This window comes from Erpetoichthys calabaricus, chromosome 2 (genome assembly GCF_900747795.2).
Source record: "Erpetoichthys calabaricus chromosome 2, fErpCal1.3, whole genome shotgun sequence".
Classification (NCBI taxonomy): Eukaryota; Metazoa; Chordata; class Cladistia; order Polypteriformes; family Polypteridae; genus Erpetoichthys; species Erpetoichthys calabaricus.
The window spans coordinates 58825067-58841203 of NC_041395.2; the positions used below are offsets into that span (position 1 = coordinate 58825067).

At 41.9% G+C, this 16137-nt stretch overlaps 1 protein-coding gene across 1 annotated transcript in view; it reads left to right on the forward strand.

The window, feature by feature from the left end:
- mapk8ip1a (mitogen-activated protein kinase 8 interacting protein 1a) overlaps positions 1-16137 on the forward strand; it is a 277120-nt gene that overhangs the window by 181595 nt on the left and 79388 nt on the right. Inside the window, exon 3 of the mRNA XM_028793829.2 lies at positions 12611-12853. Coding sequence (XP_028649662.1) covers positions 12611-12853 — 243 coding nt within the window. The remainder of the gene's footprint in view (positions 1-12610; positions 12854-16137) is intronic.

The following is a 16137-nucleotide window of genomic DNA, read 5'->3' on the forward strand; positions in this document are numbered from 1 at the left end:
GGGATTCTCCCGGAAGAGCTAGAAGAAGTGGCCGGGGAGAGGGAAGTCTGGGCATCTCTGCTCAAGCTGCTGCCCCCGCGACCCGACCTCGGATAAGCAGAAGAGGATGGATGGATGGATGGATAAAAAATATTGGTTTGGATGTATACAGATTTCGATGTTGCATATAATTTTGTTACAAGTGTTAAATGTGAATTTATGGTATAATCTGGAAGTCTTTCTTCCCTGAATAAACTTGTCTGAATCCTGTGCTTTTACAAACCATTACACTCTCCCCATGGTGCTTCTTTTTTTTTTCTTTTTTTTTAAGATGATGAAAATGTTCAACAGTGTTTTATCAGTCATGCCATAAGATCCAAATCTCCACAGAATACTAATCTACCAGCTTTCTGGGTTATCCTACCATGGAGAGTGATACTTTCCTCTTTGACATTCTCTTATCCACTATGTTTTGCTTAAAGCAGACTCATTAACTCTGACATAAGACAGTACAAGAGAGGACTGGAGATCTTTATTTTGGATTAATTGCTGTGAGTTTTTGTTGGATGACCACCCCTAGGGAAAAGCAGTGATGGCATTGCATTTTCTGTGTTTTTCACTAGATGCATTTAGATGTTGTGGATGATAGGGGGCCCTCTTATGTTGTCCGCAACCCAAAATAAACTCCCATAAGGCCAGAGTATGTCAAAAAAAGGATGTTTATTGTTATTTGAATTGTGCAAGTTCCCTTTAAGGACATGTCTTTGCTTTCCTTCTCCTCTTACCAGTATAGTTTCTGTCAAACAATGTGGCCTAGTGGTTAGGTTGGGTTGTTGGACAGTATATTGAATGTCTGTTGATACAATCACTGAGCAAGTTGCCTAATCTGCCTGTGTTACAATTGTGCATAACCTCTGTAGATTAGAATGGGTTTAGGTGCATCCCATTCTGTTGATCATCGTTTAGATGTTTCTATACCTTGTTTGGAGTTGGTTGTATTCTTTAATCTGCCTTGGGAATGACATTCATTATAGCCAAAGTAAACTGTTTGAAATTAAAGACAGCTAAAATATTAATATATACTGTATATAATATTGGTTGGACATTTGTTAGCTCTGCTGCACTCCAGTTTTCCACCACATCCCTAAAACATGTAGGCTAAGATAACTGGTGACTATGTACTGTTTTATTGTGAGTGAGAAACTAGTGAGTGAGTCTGAGTGTATGCAGGACCAGATAATATTTACCCTCGAGATCTTAAGTAGGTTAGTGAGTACATATATAAACCCTTGGCACATATTTTTAGGAAGTCACTGTGCACTGGAGAGATTCCGAAGGACTGGGAAATGGCAAATATCATCCCATTATATAAAAAGGGTGACAGGGCAGATCCAAGCAACTATAGGCCAGTAAGCTTAACATGCATCACAGGAAAACTAATGGAAGGAATTATTAAGGATAAGATTGAGCAACACCTGGCAAAGACAGGAATTATTCTGAACAGTCAGCATGGATTCAGAAGAGGGAGGTCGTGTTGTACTAACATACCTATAATTCTATGAGGAGGCAACAAAAGAATATGATAAAGTGCAGTATATAATATTACTAGCAAAATACCCGCGCTTCGCAGCGGAGAAGTAGTGTGTTAAAGAGGTTATGAAAAAGTAAAGGAAACATTTTAAAAATAACGTAACATGATTGTCAATGTAATTGTGTTGTCATTGTTATGAGTGTTGCTGTCATATATATATACATATACACATATACACACACATATACACACATATACAGATATATTATATATACATATACACATATATTTTTTATATATATATTTTATATATATATATATATATATATATATATATATATATATATATATATATACACATACATACATACATACATATATATACACACATAGATGCACTTACAATAACATAGAAATCAATATAAACAACATTAACATCATTATCATATGAGAATATGAAGTAATATATAAGAAGCACATTTCATATAAATATAAATTATTAAACAGTAAAATCTTCTTCTATAATTTGCTACCGTGGCTTTTCGTTGGTCTGTCCAGGATTTTAAATGACCTGTAGCTTGCAAACCGTTTCACCTATCGACTTGAAATCTGGTACACATATAATACGTCACGTCTGCTATCCGCTTTATGGGTGATGATTGTATTACTCTTTTTATGTTTATTTTATTTTAGAATCAACTCCTATCTGTGCACACCAGGGCGGCCGTGGGCAGATGCGTATGGTGTATTCACTCCATGTTATCGTGCATTGCGCTGTCACTGGTATTTTGATAAAAGAATTTGAACAATATATAAGAAGCGTATTAATTATTAAACAGTAAAACATTAACATTTAAGAAGTAAAGTTACATTGAGTACTACTGCAGTGCCTTCGGGTATACCTCATTTTTTGTTTGCCCATTACATGCTTAAATGTATACATTTTTTGGTGTACCTACCCGAGAACACGCGACATATAACCGAGCGTGGGAGAAGCATGGATTTTAAACACGCGTTGAGTTCATCTGCTGGTCTCCCTCGTGGAATAACTGGTAATGTTTGACTAAAATGTACAGCGAGTAAAACGACATTACCTCCTTTTTTTTTTTTACGATCTCTGAGATGTTGCTTTTTTCGGTTCAAGGCTTCATAAGCTCTTTTATGTGCCATGGTGTACTTAATAAGTACTAATTATCCCAAACCATCATCTTTGAATGTTGCAAGACTTTCGCCTTGTATGTAGATCGGGGTAATTACATTCATTGCATTCCTAGTGTGAATCACAATCTGATTGTATGGGTGGTTACCTGGCACTGTAGGGTTGCCACACGTCCTTTAAAATACGGAATCGTGCAGCGTTTGAGAATGAAATTGCGTGTCCCGTTTTGAATCAATACTGGACGTGATTTATCCCGTATTTTTTTTATAATTTTTTTTTTAAAGCAGCGTGTCATGCAAATCATCCCACACGCATTTTATGAAGATGCCTCCTTTCCTACTTTTGATTGGGTAATACTTGATGTCATCGTTAGTTTGATTGGTCTTTTTAACTGTCCAGTGAGGAGGGCGTGTCTTTTAAGTAGAGTCTGCAAAGTGTTGGTACTGAGATGTGGCGTCAGCGCCATAGTTGAAGCCCCTAACGTTGCGGTCAGCAAGTCGGCTAACATCCGCCATGTGCCGTCTTTCAGTTGCGAGAAGCAGATCATAGAATGGTTGAAACTGTTGCCCTTAACGTTGCGCCACAGCGTGTGGTTCGTTTATACCTCGTGTCTTCTCATTAAAGTTTTATCTCGCGAATATGTTATTGCAATCCGCAGCGGGAGCGTTTCTATAAACTTAATTTAAACTTACGTTTTACACCGTGCTTTGTTTCCCTTATGAACATGCTTGTATGCTTCACTCGCTCCGTTGTCAATTGTTTAATTAATTTTTTGCTCTTCGCTGTTTCCGGCTGTTCCTCCATTTCCCCCTACTTCGTTCTTTTATCTCGCGAATATGTTATTGCAATCCTTAACGGGAGCGTTTCAATAAACGGATTGAAAATAGTTTTGCATTTACCTTTTTAGTAAAAGGCGAGCTTTTAAGCCTGAGAAATCACCCCGTAAATGCACACGTTTAATTGCACATGTGTTAATATGTATGGTTACACAGTATTAAAAGACAGTGAACAACGTCAGTTACCTTTGTTCCCGCGTTTGATAAAAGGTGAGCTTTTAAGCCTGAGAAATCACCCCGTAAATGCACACGTTTAATTGCACATGTGTTAATATGTATGCTTACACAGTATTAAAAGACAGTCAAAAATTAACGTCATTTACCTTCGTTCCCGCGTGTGACTCGTGCTGTAAATGTCTTCCTTGTTTTTAGTTCACGTGATTACGTTGGAGGCGTGATGACGCGATACGTGACTCCGCCTCCTCCATTACAGTGTATGGACAAAAAATATGTTCCAGTTATGACCATTACGCTTTGAATTTCGAAATGAAACCTGCCTAACTTTTGTAAGTAAGCTGTAAGGAATGAGCCTGCCAAATTTCAGCCTTCCACCTACACGGGAAGTTGGAGAATTAGTGATGAGTCAGTCAGTCAGTGAGTGAGTCAGTCAGTGAGGGCTTTGCCTTTTATTATTATAGATTTATCTTGACTTTCAGAAAGCATTTGATAAGGTGCCACATGAGAGGTTGGGCATCAAACTAAGAGTTAAGAGTGATGTTCCACAGGGGTCAGTGCTAGGGCTGCTGCTATTTTTAATATACTAGGGGGCTCTGCCCCCTGATCGCTTCGCTCACCAACATCTGTGCGTGTGCTATGCGCCAGCCGCTTCACATCTCTGCCGCTCACGTATGTGGATTTCACTTTCACAAAACAAGAAATCTTTTAATTCTCACGGATACGTCTCTTCATAGGGAAGAAACACTACTTTTCCCTGATGGCAACACGAATTAGACGATCTACGAGTCTCCAACTTAAAGTTTAAAGCCAAACAATATCTACATACTTCTGTCATATCACCTATGTCCATATATTCGATCTCTTTTCGCTGTTCTGTTATTTCACCGAGTAATAATTTCCATTTGTTAATGCTAATGTGATCTTTACTATCAGTTTCTGGAGACTTTCGAATTTTAGTACTTTCATAATCTCGAACGTGCTCTGCATGTGTATCGCGCCAATGTTTTTGAACTTCTTTACGACGTTCTACTTTGTCTTCTACTCTTTGTCTTTTATTTGGAGCTGAGAGCGCAGGAACTGTGTTTGACAATAGCATTCACATGAATGAGAGGTGATTGGACCATGGGCATGGTTGTAAATGTTTGAGAAGAGGGCGGGAATTATCAAAATCTCTTGGCAAAAATGCGCGTCCCGCGGTACCTGAAATTATCTCTCACAGGACTTGAAATTATCACTGAGAAAGTCTCATCCCAGGATTTCCTTTTATAATAGAGAGATATAAATGATTTAGATAGGAATATAAGTAACAAGCTGGTTAAGTTTTCAGATGATACCAAGATAGGTGGATTGGCAGATAATTTGGAATCCGTTATATTATTACAGAAGGACTTGGCTAGCATACAGGCTTGGGCAAATTTGTGGCAGATGAAATTTACTGTCAGTAAATGTAGAGTATTACACATAGGAAGTAAAAATTTCAGGTTTGAATACACAATGGGTGGTCGGAAAATTGAGAGTACACCTTATGAGAAGAATTGAGGAGTCATAGTGGACTCTAAGCTATCAATTTCCCGAGAGTGTTCAGAAGCCATTAAGAAGGCAAACAGAATGTTAGGTTATATAGCATGATTTGTGGATTAGAAGTCCAAGGAGGTTATGCTCAACCTTTATAATGTACTGATGAGGCCTCATCTGGAGTACTGTGTGCAGTTTTGGTCTCCAGGCTACAAAAAGGACATAGCAGCACTTGAAAAGGTCCAGAGAAGAGTGACTAGGCTGATTCCAGGGCTATAGGGGTTGAATTATGAGGAAAGATTAAAAGAGCCAAGCCTATTCAGTTTAAGCAAAAGAAGATTAAGAGGTGACATGATTGAAGTTTTTAAAATTATGAAGGGAATTAGTATAGTGGATCAATTCTGTTATTTTAAAATGAGTTCATCAAGAACATGAGGACATATTGGATAGTTGTTAAGGGTAAATTTCGTACAAATATTAGGAAGTTTTTCTTTACACAAAGAACAATAGACACTTTGAATAAGCTACCAAGTAGCATGGTAAACCATAAGACTTTAGGGACTTTCAAAACTGAACTTGATGTTTTGTTTGAAAGAAATAAGTGGATAGGACTTGCAAGCTTTCTTGGGCTGAATAGCCTGTTCTCGTCTATGTTGTTCTAATGTTCCAATTGTGGGAATGTCCCTGAGCATCCCAGCAGCACTTGAATTAAACTGGACATCTCTGGAGTGAACTGAAAATAGCCGTCTTCATACACAGTCTTCATCTCCATGCTTTCACAGTCGCCATCCTACCTGTTAGAACTTGAGAAGATCTGCAAATAAGAATGGCAGAAAATCACCAAAGCTTGTTATGCTAGAAGACTCCAGGCTGTATCCATCCATCCATCCATTATCCACCACTTATCCAAGGTCAGGTTGCAGGGGCAGCAGCCTAAGCAGGGAAGCCCAGACCTCCCTCTCCCGGCCACCTCCTCCAGCTCCTCTGGGAGGACCCCGAGGCGTTCCAAGGCCAGATATAATCCAGGGAGATATAATCCCTCCAGCGTGTTCTGGGTCTGCCCCGTGGTCTTCTCCCAGTGGGGCATGCCTGGAACACTCCCCCATGGAGGCATCCAGGTGGCATCCTAACCAGGTGCCCGAACCACCTCAACTGACTTCTCTCAATGTGGAGGAGCAGCGACTGTACTCTGAGTCTCTCCCGGATAACTGAACTCCTCACCCTATCTCTAAGGGAAAGTCCATCCACCTTGCGGAGAAAACTCATTTTGGCCGCTTGTATCCGCGATCTTGCTCTTTCGGTCACTACCCAAAGCTCGTGGCCATAGGTGAGGGTAGGAACGTAGATCGACTGGTAAATTGACAGCCTCGCCTTTTGGCTCAGCTCTCTCTTCACCATGCATTACTGCGGTTGCTGCACCGATCCATCTGTCAACCTCCCGCTCCATTCTTCCATCACTCGTGAACAAGACCTCGAGATACATGAACTCCTCCACTTGAGGTAGTACTGTGCTACCAACCCGGAGAGAGCATTCCACCCTTTTCCGGCTGAGAACCATGGCCTCGGATTTAGAGGTGCTGGCTCTCATCCCTGCTGCTTCGCACTCGGCTGCGAACCGCTCCAGTGAGAGCTGGAGGTCACTGTCCGATGAAGCCAACAGAACCACGTCATCCGCAAATAGCAGAGACAAGATTCTGAGGTCACCGAACAAGACCCCCTCCGCTCCTTGGCTGTACCTAGAAATTCTGTCTATATACAGTACCTTATGAACAGAATCGGTGACAAAGGGCAGCCCTGGTGGAGTCCAACCTCAGGAAACGAGTCCGACTTATTACCAGCAATGCGGACCAAGCTCCTGCTCCTCCTGTACAGGGACTGAATGGCTCATAACAATGAGCCTTGTACCCCATACTCTTGGAGCACACCCCACAGGATGCTTCGAGGGACATGGTCGAATGCCTTCTCCAAATCCACAAAACACATGTGGACTGGTTGGGCAAACTCCCATGCCCCCTCCAGGATCCTGGCCAGGGTGCAGAGCTAGTCCAGTGTTCCACGGCCGGGATGGAATCCGCATTGTTCCTCTTGAATCCGAGATTCGACCATTGACCGAACTCTCTTCTCCAGCACCCCTGAATAGACCTTACCAGGGAGGCTGAGGAGTGTGATCCCCCTATAGTTGGAGCACATCCTCCGGTCACCCTTCTTAAAAAGGGGAACCACCACCCCGATTTGCCAATCCAGAGGCACTGCCCCCGATGTCCATGCGATGTTGCAGAGGCGTGTCAACCAGGACAGCCCCACAACATCCAGAACCTTGAGGAACCGAGGGTGAATCTCATCCACCCCAGGGGCCCTGCCACCTTGGAGCTTTTTAACTACCTCAGCGACCTCAGCCCCTGTAATGGACGTGCCCAAGGAGTCCTCCAGCTCTGCTTCCTCTAAGGAAGACATGCTGGTGGGATTGAGAAGATCCTCGAAGTATTCCTTCCACCGGTCAATAACGTCTGCAGTTGAAGTCAGCAGGGCCCCATGTCCACTATACACAGTGTTGATGGAGCACCGGTTTCCCCTCCTGAGGCGCCTGACAGTTTGCCAGAACCTTCTCGGTGCCGACCAAAAGTCGTTTTCCATGGCTTCCCCAAACTCCTCCCATGCCCGAGTTTTTGCCTCTGCAACAGCCGATGCCACCACACGCTTGGCTCGCCGGTACCCCTCAGCTGCCTCTGGAGTCCCACTGGTCAACCAGACCCGATAGGACTCTTTCTTCAGCTTGACGGCCTCCCGAACCTTGCGGCCACAGCTCCGTTCTGCTGCTTCGACGATGGAGGCTCGGAACATAGCCCATTCAGACTCAAGTTCTGCCGGAGGTGGCAGTTAAAGATCTTTCTGACTGGTTCCTCCGCCAGACATTCCCAGCAGACCCTCATTATTCGTTTGGGTCTGCCTGGTCTGTCTGGAAGCCTCTCCTGCCATCTGATCCAACTTACCACCAGGTGGTGATCAGTTGACAGCTTAGCCCCTTTCTTCACCCGAGTGTCCAAGACATAAGGTCGCTGATCTGATGACACAATTACAAAGTCGATCACTGAGCTGCGACCTTGGGCATCCTGGTGCCAAGTGCACTTATGGACACCCTTATGCTCGAACATGGTGTTCGTTATGGACAATCCATGGCCAGCACAGAAGTCCAACAACTGAACACCACTCGAGTTTAGATCAGGGAGGCCGTTCCTTCCAGTCACACCTCTCCAGGTTTCACTGTCTTTGCCGATGTGAGCGTTTAAGTCTCCCAGCAGGACGATAGAGTCCCCAGGAGCTGCGCCTCGCAGCGCCTCTTCCAGGGACTCCAAGAAGGCTGGGTACTCTGAACTGCTGTTCGGCGCATAAGCGCAAGCAACAGTCAGAGTCCTTCCCCCAACTCAAAGGCATAGGGAAACAACCCTCTCGTCCAACGAGGAGAACCCCAACGTACAGGCCTCAAGCCGGGGGGCCATAAGCAAGCCCACCCCTGCCCGATGCCTCTCACCCACAGCAACTCCAGAGTGGAACAAAGTCCAGCCTCTCTCAAGAGGGATGGTTCCAGAGCCCAGACCATGCGTAGAGGTGATATATCTATATCTAGCCGGTACCTCTCAACCTCTCACACCAGTTCAGGCTCCTTCCCTGCCAGAGAGGTAACATTCCATGTCCCAAAAGCCAGTTTTGGCAACCGAGGATTGGAACGGCAGAGTTCCTGCATTTGGCTACCACCCATATCATACTGCACCCGACCCCTATGGCATCTCTTGCAGGTGGTGGGCCCATAATAGTGCGGAACTATGTTGCTCCTTTGGGCTGAGCCCGGCTGGGCCCCGTGGTCAAAGGTCCAGCCACCAGGCACTTGCCAGCGAGCCCCTCCCCTGGGCCTGGCTCCAGGTACCCTTTCCCGGGCAAGGGAAACGCCAATCCTTGATTTAAATCCATGTGGGGTACTTAATATAGGGGCTGAATACTTGTGTCAATGTGATATTTCAGTTTTTTTCTATTTTTAGTAAATTTGCAAAAACTCCTAAAATGCCATTTTCATTTTGTCATTCTGGGACATCAAGTGTTGTGTGATGAGGGAAAAAATGAAATTAAACTATTTTAGCACAAGGCAAAATGTATAAAAATTGCAGGAGAGTGAATACTTTCTCCAGGTGCTGCACATAATTCTTTTTGGAAAAGGTGAAACAATGTTCAGTGCATTACAGCTCCAAATTCTTAGGCTGAAATCCCTGCCTAGAAATTGCTTGTGAGAGATTGCATGTCCTCTCTGTGTCTGCATTGATGCTCCTCAAGTCTTCCAGTTCTTCTCCCACATCTGATGGATGTGAATGTTAGGCTAGTTAGTGACTATAAATGAGCCTGGTGTACGTGGGCTCTGTGATTGGCTGGTGGCTTGTCCAGGGATGGTTCCTGCCTTGAACCCAGTGCTGCTAGAATTGGCACCACCAATTGGGTAAGCAGGTTAGAAATCATTGCAAACATAGATGTTTAGAAAATATTAGTAATGACCCCCTGTGAGGGGCTAAAAGAAGATAACAATAAAAAAAAAACATCAGTTTGCAGTTACAGTGCATCCGGAAAGTATTCACAGCGCATCACTTTTTCCACATTTTGTTATGTTGCAGCCTTATTCCAAAATGGATTAAATTCATTTTTTTCCTCAGAATTCTACACACAACACCCCATAATGACAACGTGAAAAAAGTTTACTTGAGGTTTTTGCAAATTTATTAAAAATAAAAAAATTGAGAAAGCACATGTACATAAGTATTCACAGCCTTTGCCATGAAGCTCAAAATTGAGCTCAGGTGCATCCTGTTTCCCCTGATCATCCTTGAGATGTTTCTGCAGCTTAATTGGAGTCCACCTGTGGTAAAGTCAGTTGATTGAACATGATTTGGAAAGGCACACACCTGTCTATATAAGGTCCCACAGTTGACAGTTCATGTCAGAGCACAAACCAAGCATGAAGTCAAAGGAATTGTCTGTAGACCTCCGAGACAGGATTGCCTCAAGGCACAAATCTGGGGAAGGTTACAGAAACATTTCTGCTGCTTTGAAGGTCCCAATAAGCACCGTGGCCTCCATCATCCGTAAGTGGAAGAAGTTCAAACCACCAGGACTCTTCCTAGAGCTGGTCGGCCATCTAAACTGAGCGATAAGGGGAGAAGGGCCTTAGTCAGGGAGGTGACCAAGAACCCGATGGTCACTCTGTCAGTACTCCAGAGGTCCTCTGAGGAGAGAGGAGAGCCTTCCAGAAGGACAAGCATCTCTGCAGCAATCCTCCAATCAGGCCTGTATGGTAGAGTGGCCAGATGGAAGCACATGGCAGCCCGCCTGGAGTTTGCCAAAAGGCACCTGAAGGACTCTCAGACCACGAGAAAGAAAATTCTCTGGTCTGATGAGACAAAGATTGAACTCTTTGGTGTGAATGCCAGGCGTCACGTTTGGAGGAAACCAGGCACCGCTCATCACCAGGCCAATACCATCCCTACAGTGAAGCATGGTGGTGGCAGCATCATGCTGTGGGGATGTTTTTCAGCGGCAGGGACTGGGAGACTAGTCAGGATAAAGGGAAAGATGACTGCAGCAATGTACTGAGACATCCTGGATGAAAACCTGCTCCAGAGCGCTCTTGACCTCAGACTGGGGCAACGGTTCATCTTTCAGCAGGACAACGACCCTAAGCACACAGCCAAGATATCAAAGGAGTGGCTTCAGGACAACTCTGTGAATGTCCTTGAGTGGCCCAGCCAGAGCCCAGACTTGAATCCGATTGAACATCTCTGGAGAGATCTTAAAATGGCTGTGCACCGACGCTTCCCATCCAACCTGATGGAGCTTGAGAGGTGCTGCAAAGAGGAATGGGCAAAACTGGCCAAGGGTAGGTGTGCCAAGCTTGTGGCATCATATTCAAAAAGACTTGAGGCTGTAATTGCTGCCAAAGGTGCATCGACAAAGTATTGAGCAAAGGCTGTGAATACTTACAGTATGTACATGTGATTTCTCAGTTTTTTTATTTTTAATAAATTTGCAAAAACCTCAAGTACACTTTTTTCACGTTGTCATTATGGGGTGTTGTGTGCAGAATTCTGAGGAAAAAAATGAATTTAATCCATTTTGGAATAAGGCTGTAACATAACAAAATGTGGAAAAAGTGATGCGCTGCGAATACTTTCCGGATGCACTGTATTTAACCGATAAGGTTGTTCTTCAATAACAAGGAATGCATGAGTATAATTTCACACACGAGATAGTAAATTGCAGATGATGTAGGCATTGTTGTGTATTTATATCTTTTGCACCCCTATTTAAGAATACAATGGCTTAAATCCTTGGAAAGTCTACAATTGTCTGAGGCAAGAAACCGGTCCATATTTTGTTTAAACTTTAGCCAACCTTTTTATAGCTTCGGTCACCAATTAGTGCTTTGATGAATTACCCTCTTATTGAACATGTGACCCAGATTACTTCTGTAACCAGCTACCTCTCTCCATTTAGATTGCCATGGAATGGCTGGTGCAAAAACAGTGACATTTGATGTCTAGAATAAGCTGAGATACTTAACAGTTTACTAAACATTCCTCCATGACTTCACACTGGAGTAGTGTGTCTTTTATCATTAGCCTGTCAAAAGCCCATAATCCATAAATTGAAGTTGCATAAAGCCATACTAAGCCATTAGGATCCTGCATCTACAGTTGAGCTTATCTATAACTCCATGTCTAAAGTGCTGTCCATGACAGCCCCAGTGCAGCTAAATTTGATGATCTTTGTGTGACAGTTTGCTGGCCACCATCTGTCGCTTGCAGAGGCATTATCTGGAAAATCACACGTCTCCCATGTAAATCAAAAGTCACATGCAGATCATTCAGCACTCATTATCATATGCCAAGCATGCCTGTTGATCACTGGTGCAGTTGGGTGTTAAAACTGAAAACCTCTCAAGCTAGTTAGTGGAAACAGTCTAGACAGCTATTGTTTAGTTGCTTTCTCAAACACAGCTTCCATGTAGGAGTGCTACTTGAAATTACAGTGCTAGCTGCCATTTTCTAGGCATATGATGTGACAAGCTGTGTACCGACTAAAATGAAGCAAATCAATTTCATTATTATTCCTTATTAAATGCCAAAGGTATGGTAATGGAGCAAAACATAAATAATTTAACAAAATAAAGCTTATTTGGAGGAAAATGTTTTAACACTGTTGGAGCAACAGGATGAAAGTCCAGCTACTCAGCCTCACTTAATTTAGCAGTGAAAGGGTTACTCTGCACACTGACGACAGTCATGATGCACTGCATTCAGCTTCCCTGATGTCTGTGTCAAAGCAGCCAGCACTTCTTCCAAGTCCTAACGCCCAATCTTGTCTTTCCATTCACAGCACCATGTGACCCGGGATACCAATAGCACAGCGGGGATAGCAGGTGGGAGTGAGGCCAGCAAGCTGCAGGCAGAAATGCTTCAGCTGGATTTGATTGATGCTGTGGATGAGATACAAGACGAGGAAGCAGAGTTGCCCATCAAGGAGCCTCCCGTGAAAGAACCCCTTCCTGTTACCATGGACGCCTACAGACCTAAGCGGCCAACCACCCTAAATCTCTTTCCACAGGTGCCTCGGACTCAGGTAAGGCACAGTCCTGGAAGAACTGTCACTGTGATCTTGAAACGCATGTAGGGAGCGGTGGGAGTTGGTCTGCACTCTATCTATCTATCTATCTATCTATCTATCTATCTATCTATCTATCTATCTATCTATCTATCTATCTATCTATCTATCTATCTATCTATCTATCTATCTATCTATCTATCTATCTATCTATCTTTTTGCCAAATTCAATTTGACTGTCAGCCTGTCTTTCTGCATATATAATATAACATATATAAATGTGAATCTATCTATCTATCTATCTATCTATCTATCTATCTATCTATCTATCTATCTATCTATCTATCTATCTATCTATCTATCTATCTATCTATCTATCTATCTATCTATCTATCTATCTATCTATCTATCTATCTTTTTGCCAAATTCAATTTGACTGTCAGCCTGTCTTTCTGCATATATAATATAACATAGATAAATGTGAATCTATCTATCTATCTATCTATCTATCTATCTATCTATCTATCTATCTATCTATCTATCTATCTATCTATCTATCTATCTATCTATCTATCTATCTATCTATCTATCTATCTATCTTTTTGCCAAATTCAATTTGACTGTCAGCCTGTCTTTCTGCATATATAATATAACATAGATAAATGTCTATCTATCTATCTATCTATCTATCTATCTATCTATCTATCTATCTATCTATCTATCTATCTATCTATCTATCTATCTATCTATCTATCTATCTATCTATCTATCTATCTATCTATCTATCTATCTATCTATCTATCTATCTATCTATCTATCTATCTATCTATCTGCCAAATTCAATTTGACTGTCAGCCTGTCTTTCTGCATATATAATATAACATAGATAAATGTCTATCTATCTATCTATCTATCTATCTATCTATCTATCTATCTATCTATCTATCTATCTATCTATCTATCTATCTATCTATCTATCTATCTATCTATCTATCTATCTATCTATCTATCTATCTATCTATCTATCTATCTATCTATGCTTTAATCTGTGTGTCTGTATGAATATTACATATACTGTATGGTCTAAATATGTTTAAGCATCTCTTGTCACACATTTAAATAATGGCTTTAAAGATATTATTTGCACTAATACAGCATATGTATCTGCGATGTTATCTGGTTCCATCACTCTAACCGTCCTACCCCCCCATTGCTAAGAACAGGGTGTGATCTTTGCATCACCAGCTGCAGGAGAGTCGCTTAAAATAGTAGCATGGCTTATACATGTCATTTGAATGGGAGACTAGAAAGGATTACACGGAAGCTCTAAAAGTGCTGCTTTGAAGCTTTCACTTTAAACTGTATATGAGACAGCTGCTTCTTATGTGCTGCCATAGTTCTGTAAGAAGTGCTTACATCTGGCTGCTTATTTGTAAAGGTTGTCAGCTTTTGGTCATTTTTCTTCAACAGACTATTGGCCGTAATAATATGAGGGCAGACATTCCATTGAAAAGATGTCTAAGAGGATTGGGAAGAGTGCTGAATCATCTGCAAAGTGAAAAACTGTCCTTGAGTTATATGGCTGCTTGCTTTGGCAATTAAAGGCAATTTTCAGGTCTACTTCTTTGTATTTAGGGTGATCAGAAGATCAAAAGGCCAGGCAATTTATTTTACATGAATTTTCCATGTCAATAAATTAAATTGAAATCAGAAATAAAAGGCATTATTTTTAACAACTGGAAAGCATTAATTTGGACTTTTTCTTTGTGACTGACGTAACCTGATGTTGCTGTAGTGATATTTCAAATTAAAGTAAGTGTTTGAGTTTAATTCTCCTGACACTAGTAGCTGATTCTTTTAACTGTTGTCAATTTGTTTTACATAGCAGAATTAGAAGCATTCTGGCAAAAGCAGTAAGAATGAGATGGCCTTTGTTAAACAGACATGTTTTCATTTTGACTCAACCATTACAGTAGATTGGAGTGAGCAGGTTACAGCACAACATACAGTAGTTTGCAAGGACTCTTGTAACAGAACATACAACTGATCATCTCTTTAAGGCCAAGTGCATCAGGGAGCAACACCAAGCACTCACACCCAACAGATCAAAGCAGTGGTCCCACTCACAAACTTACTTAATTTTGGATTAAGACCTTTTCTGGAATGATTCTTGCTGTTTGTGACAGTTAGTTTGTTTTAATCTAAGCAAGTTTTGCTTGAATAAACTGAACACGACCTGTTATTTTCAGCCATAGTATGAAAACGTTATCATTTGAACATAAAGGAAACTGACTGAAGCTGATGTAGGAAGGTGTGAAAAAGGGAACTCCACCTTCATTAAAGATGACTGAGTACTCTTGTGGAATTTTTTTCAGTGCTTTACTAACGGTTCTCTTGAGAGAATGATGTCCAAAAAGGCCCTCTGATTGACCCTCGTTGACTTATTATGCACTGTGAGGCATCTTTTACTATAGAAACATAAGCAAGACACATGGAGGCATGGATCTATTTAAGTTGAAGGTCAGGTTTATTGTCGTTGTAATAATTGTTGCACTCTATCGAGGAGATTCTTACTGTATATTCAGATCAAAACCTATTACAGCATTCACCTCTCATACTTTAACTTCCCTTATTATATGTCAGAGGATTCTGTAATAACTAAGTTAAAGCAGTGGTAAACCAACCTGCCTTGCGCCCTGTGCTGGCTGGGATTGGCTCCAGCAGACCCTTTTGACCCTGTGTTAGGATATAGCGGGTTGGAAAATGACTGACTGACTGACTGACTTGCAAATGGTTTATATTAGGAAGGAGCACAAGCACACTGCTGGATATCGTCCCGTCAAGGCTTTTTTCACCAATGCACCCATGCCCAGTGTAGGTGAACATCTACGTCACACGCTTTTTTCGGTCACGTAGTGTGCACAGAGATACCAGTGTGAAAAGCTAGTATGGAAGGAGATCATTTTCATTTAAAAATGCCATATTTAAATGAAAATGTATTAGTGTGGACAGAGCCTGAGAGGAGTCCATCTGTCCCTCTTCATAGGTCATCAGACTATCACAAAAGATAAGCTTAAGCTTCTTCTTCTTCTTCCAGCTTGTGGATTTTATGGCTATGGAAAAAGAAGACATAGACAATAACTTTCCAGTGTTAGACAATGCTCCTACCTGACTTTCCTTTATTTTGGTCTACATAACAGCAGCAGGAGAATAGCACTTATGATGGTAACAAAAAGTAAGAAAGCTGGTATTGGTGTACCTTTGTTGCAATATTGTTTGATGTAAACTCTAAACCATTGTGG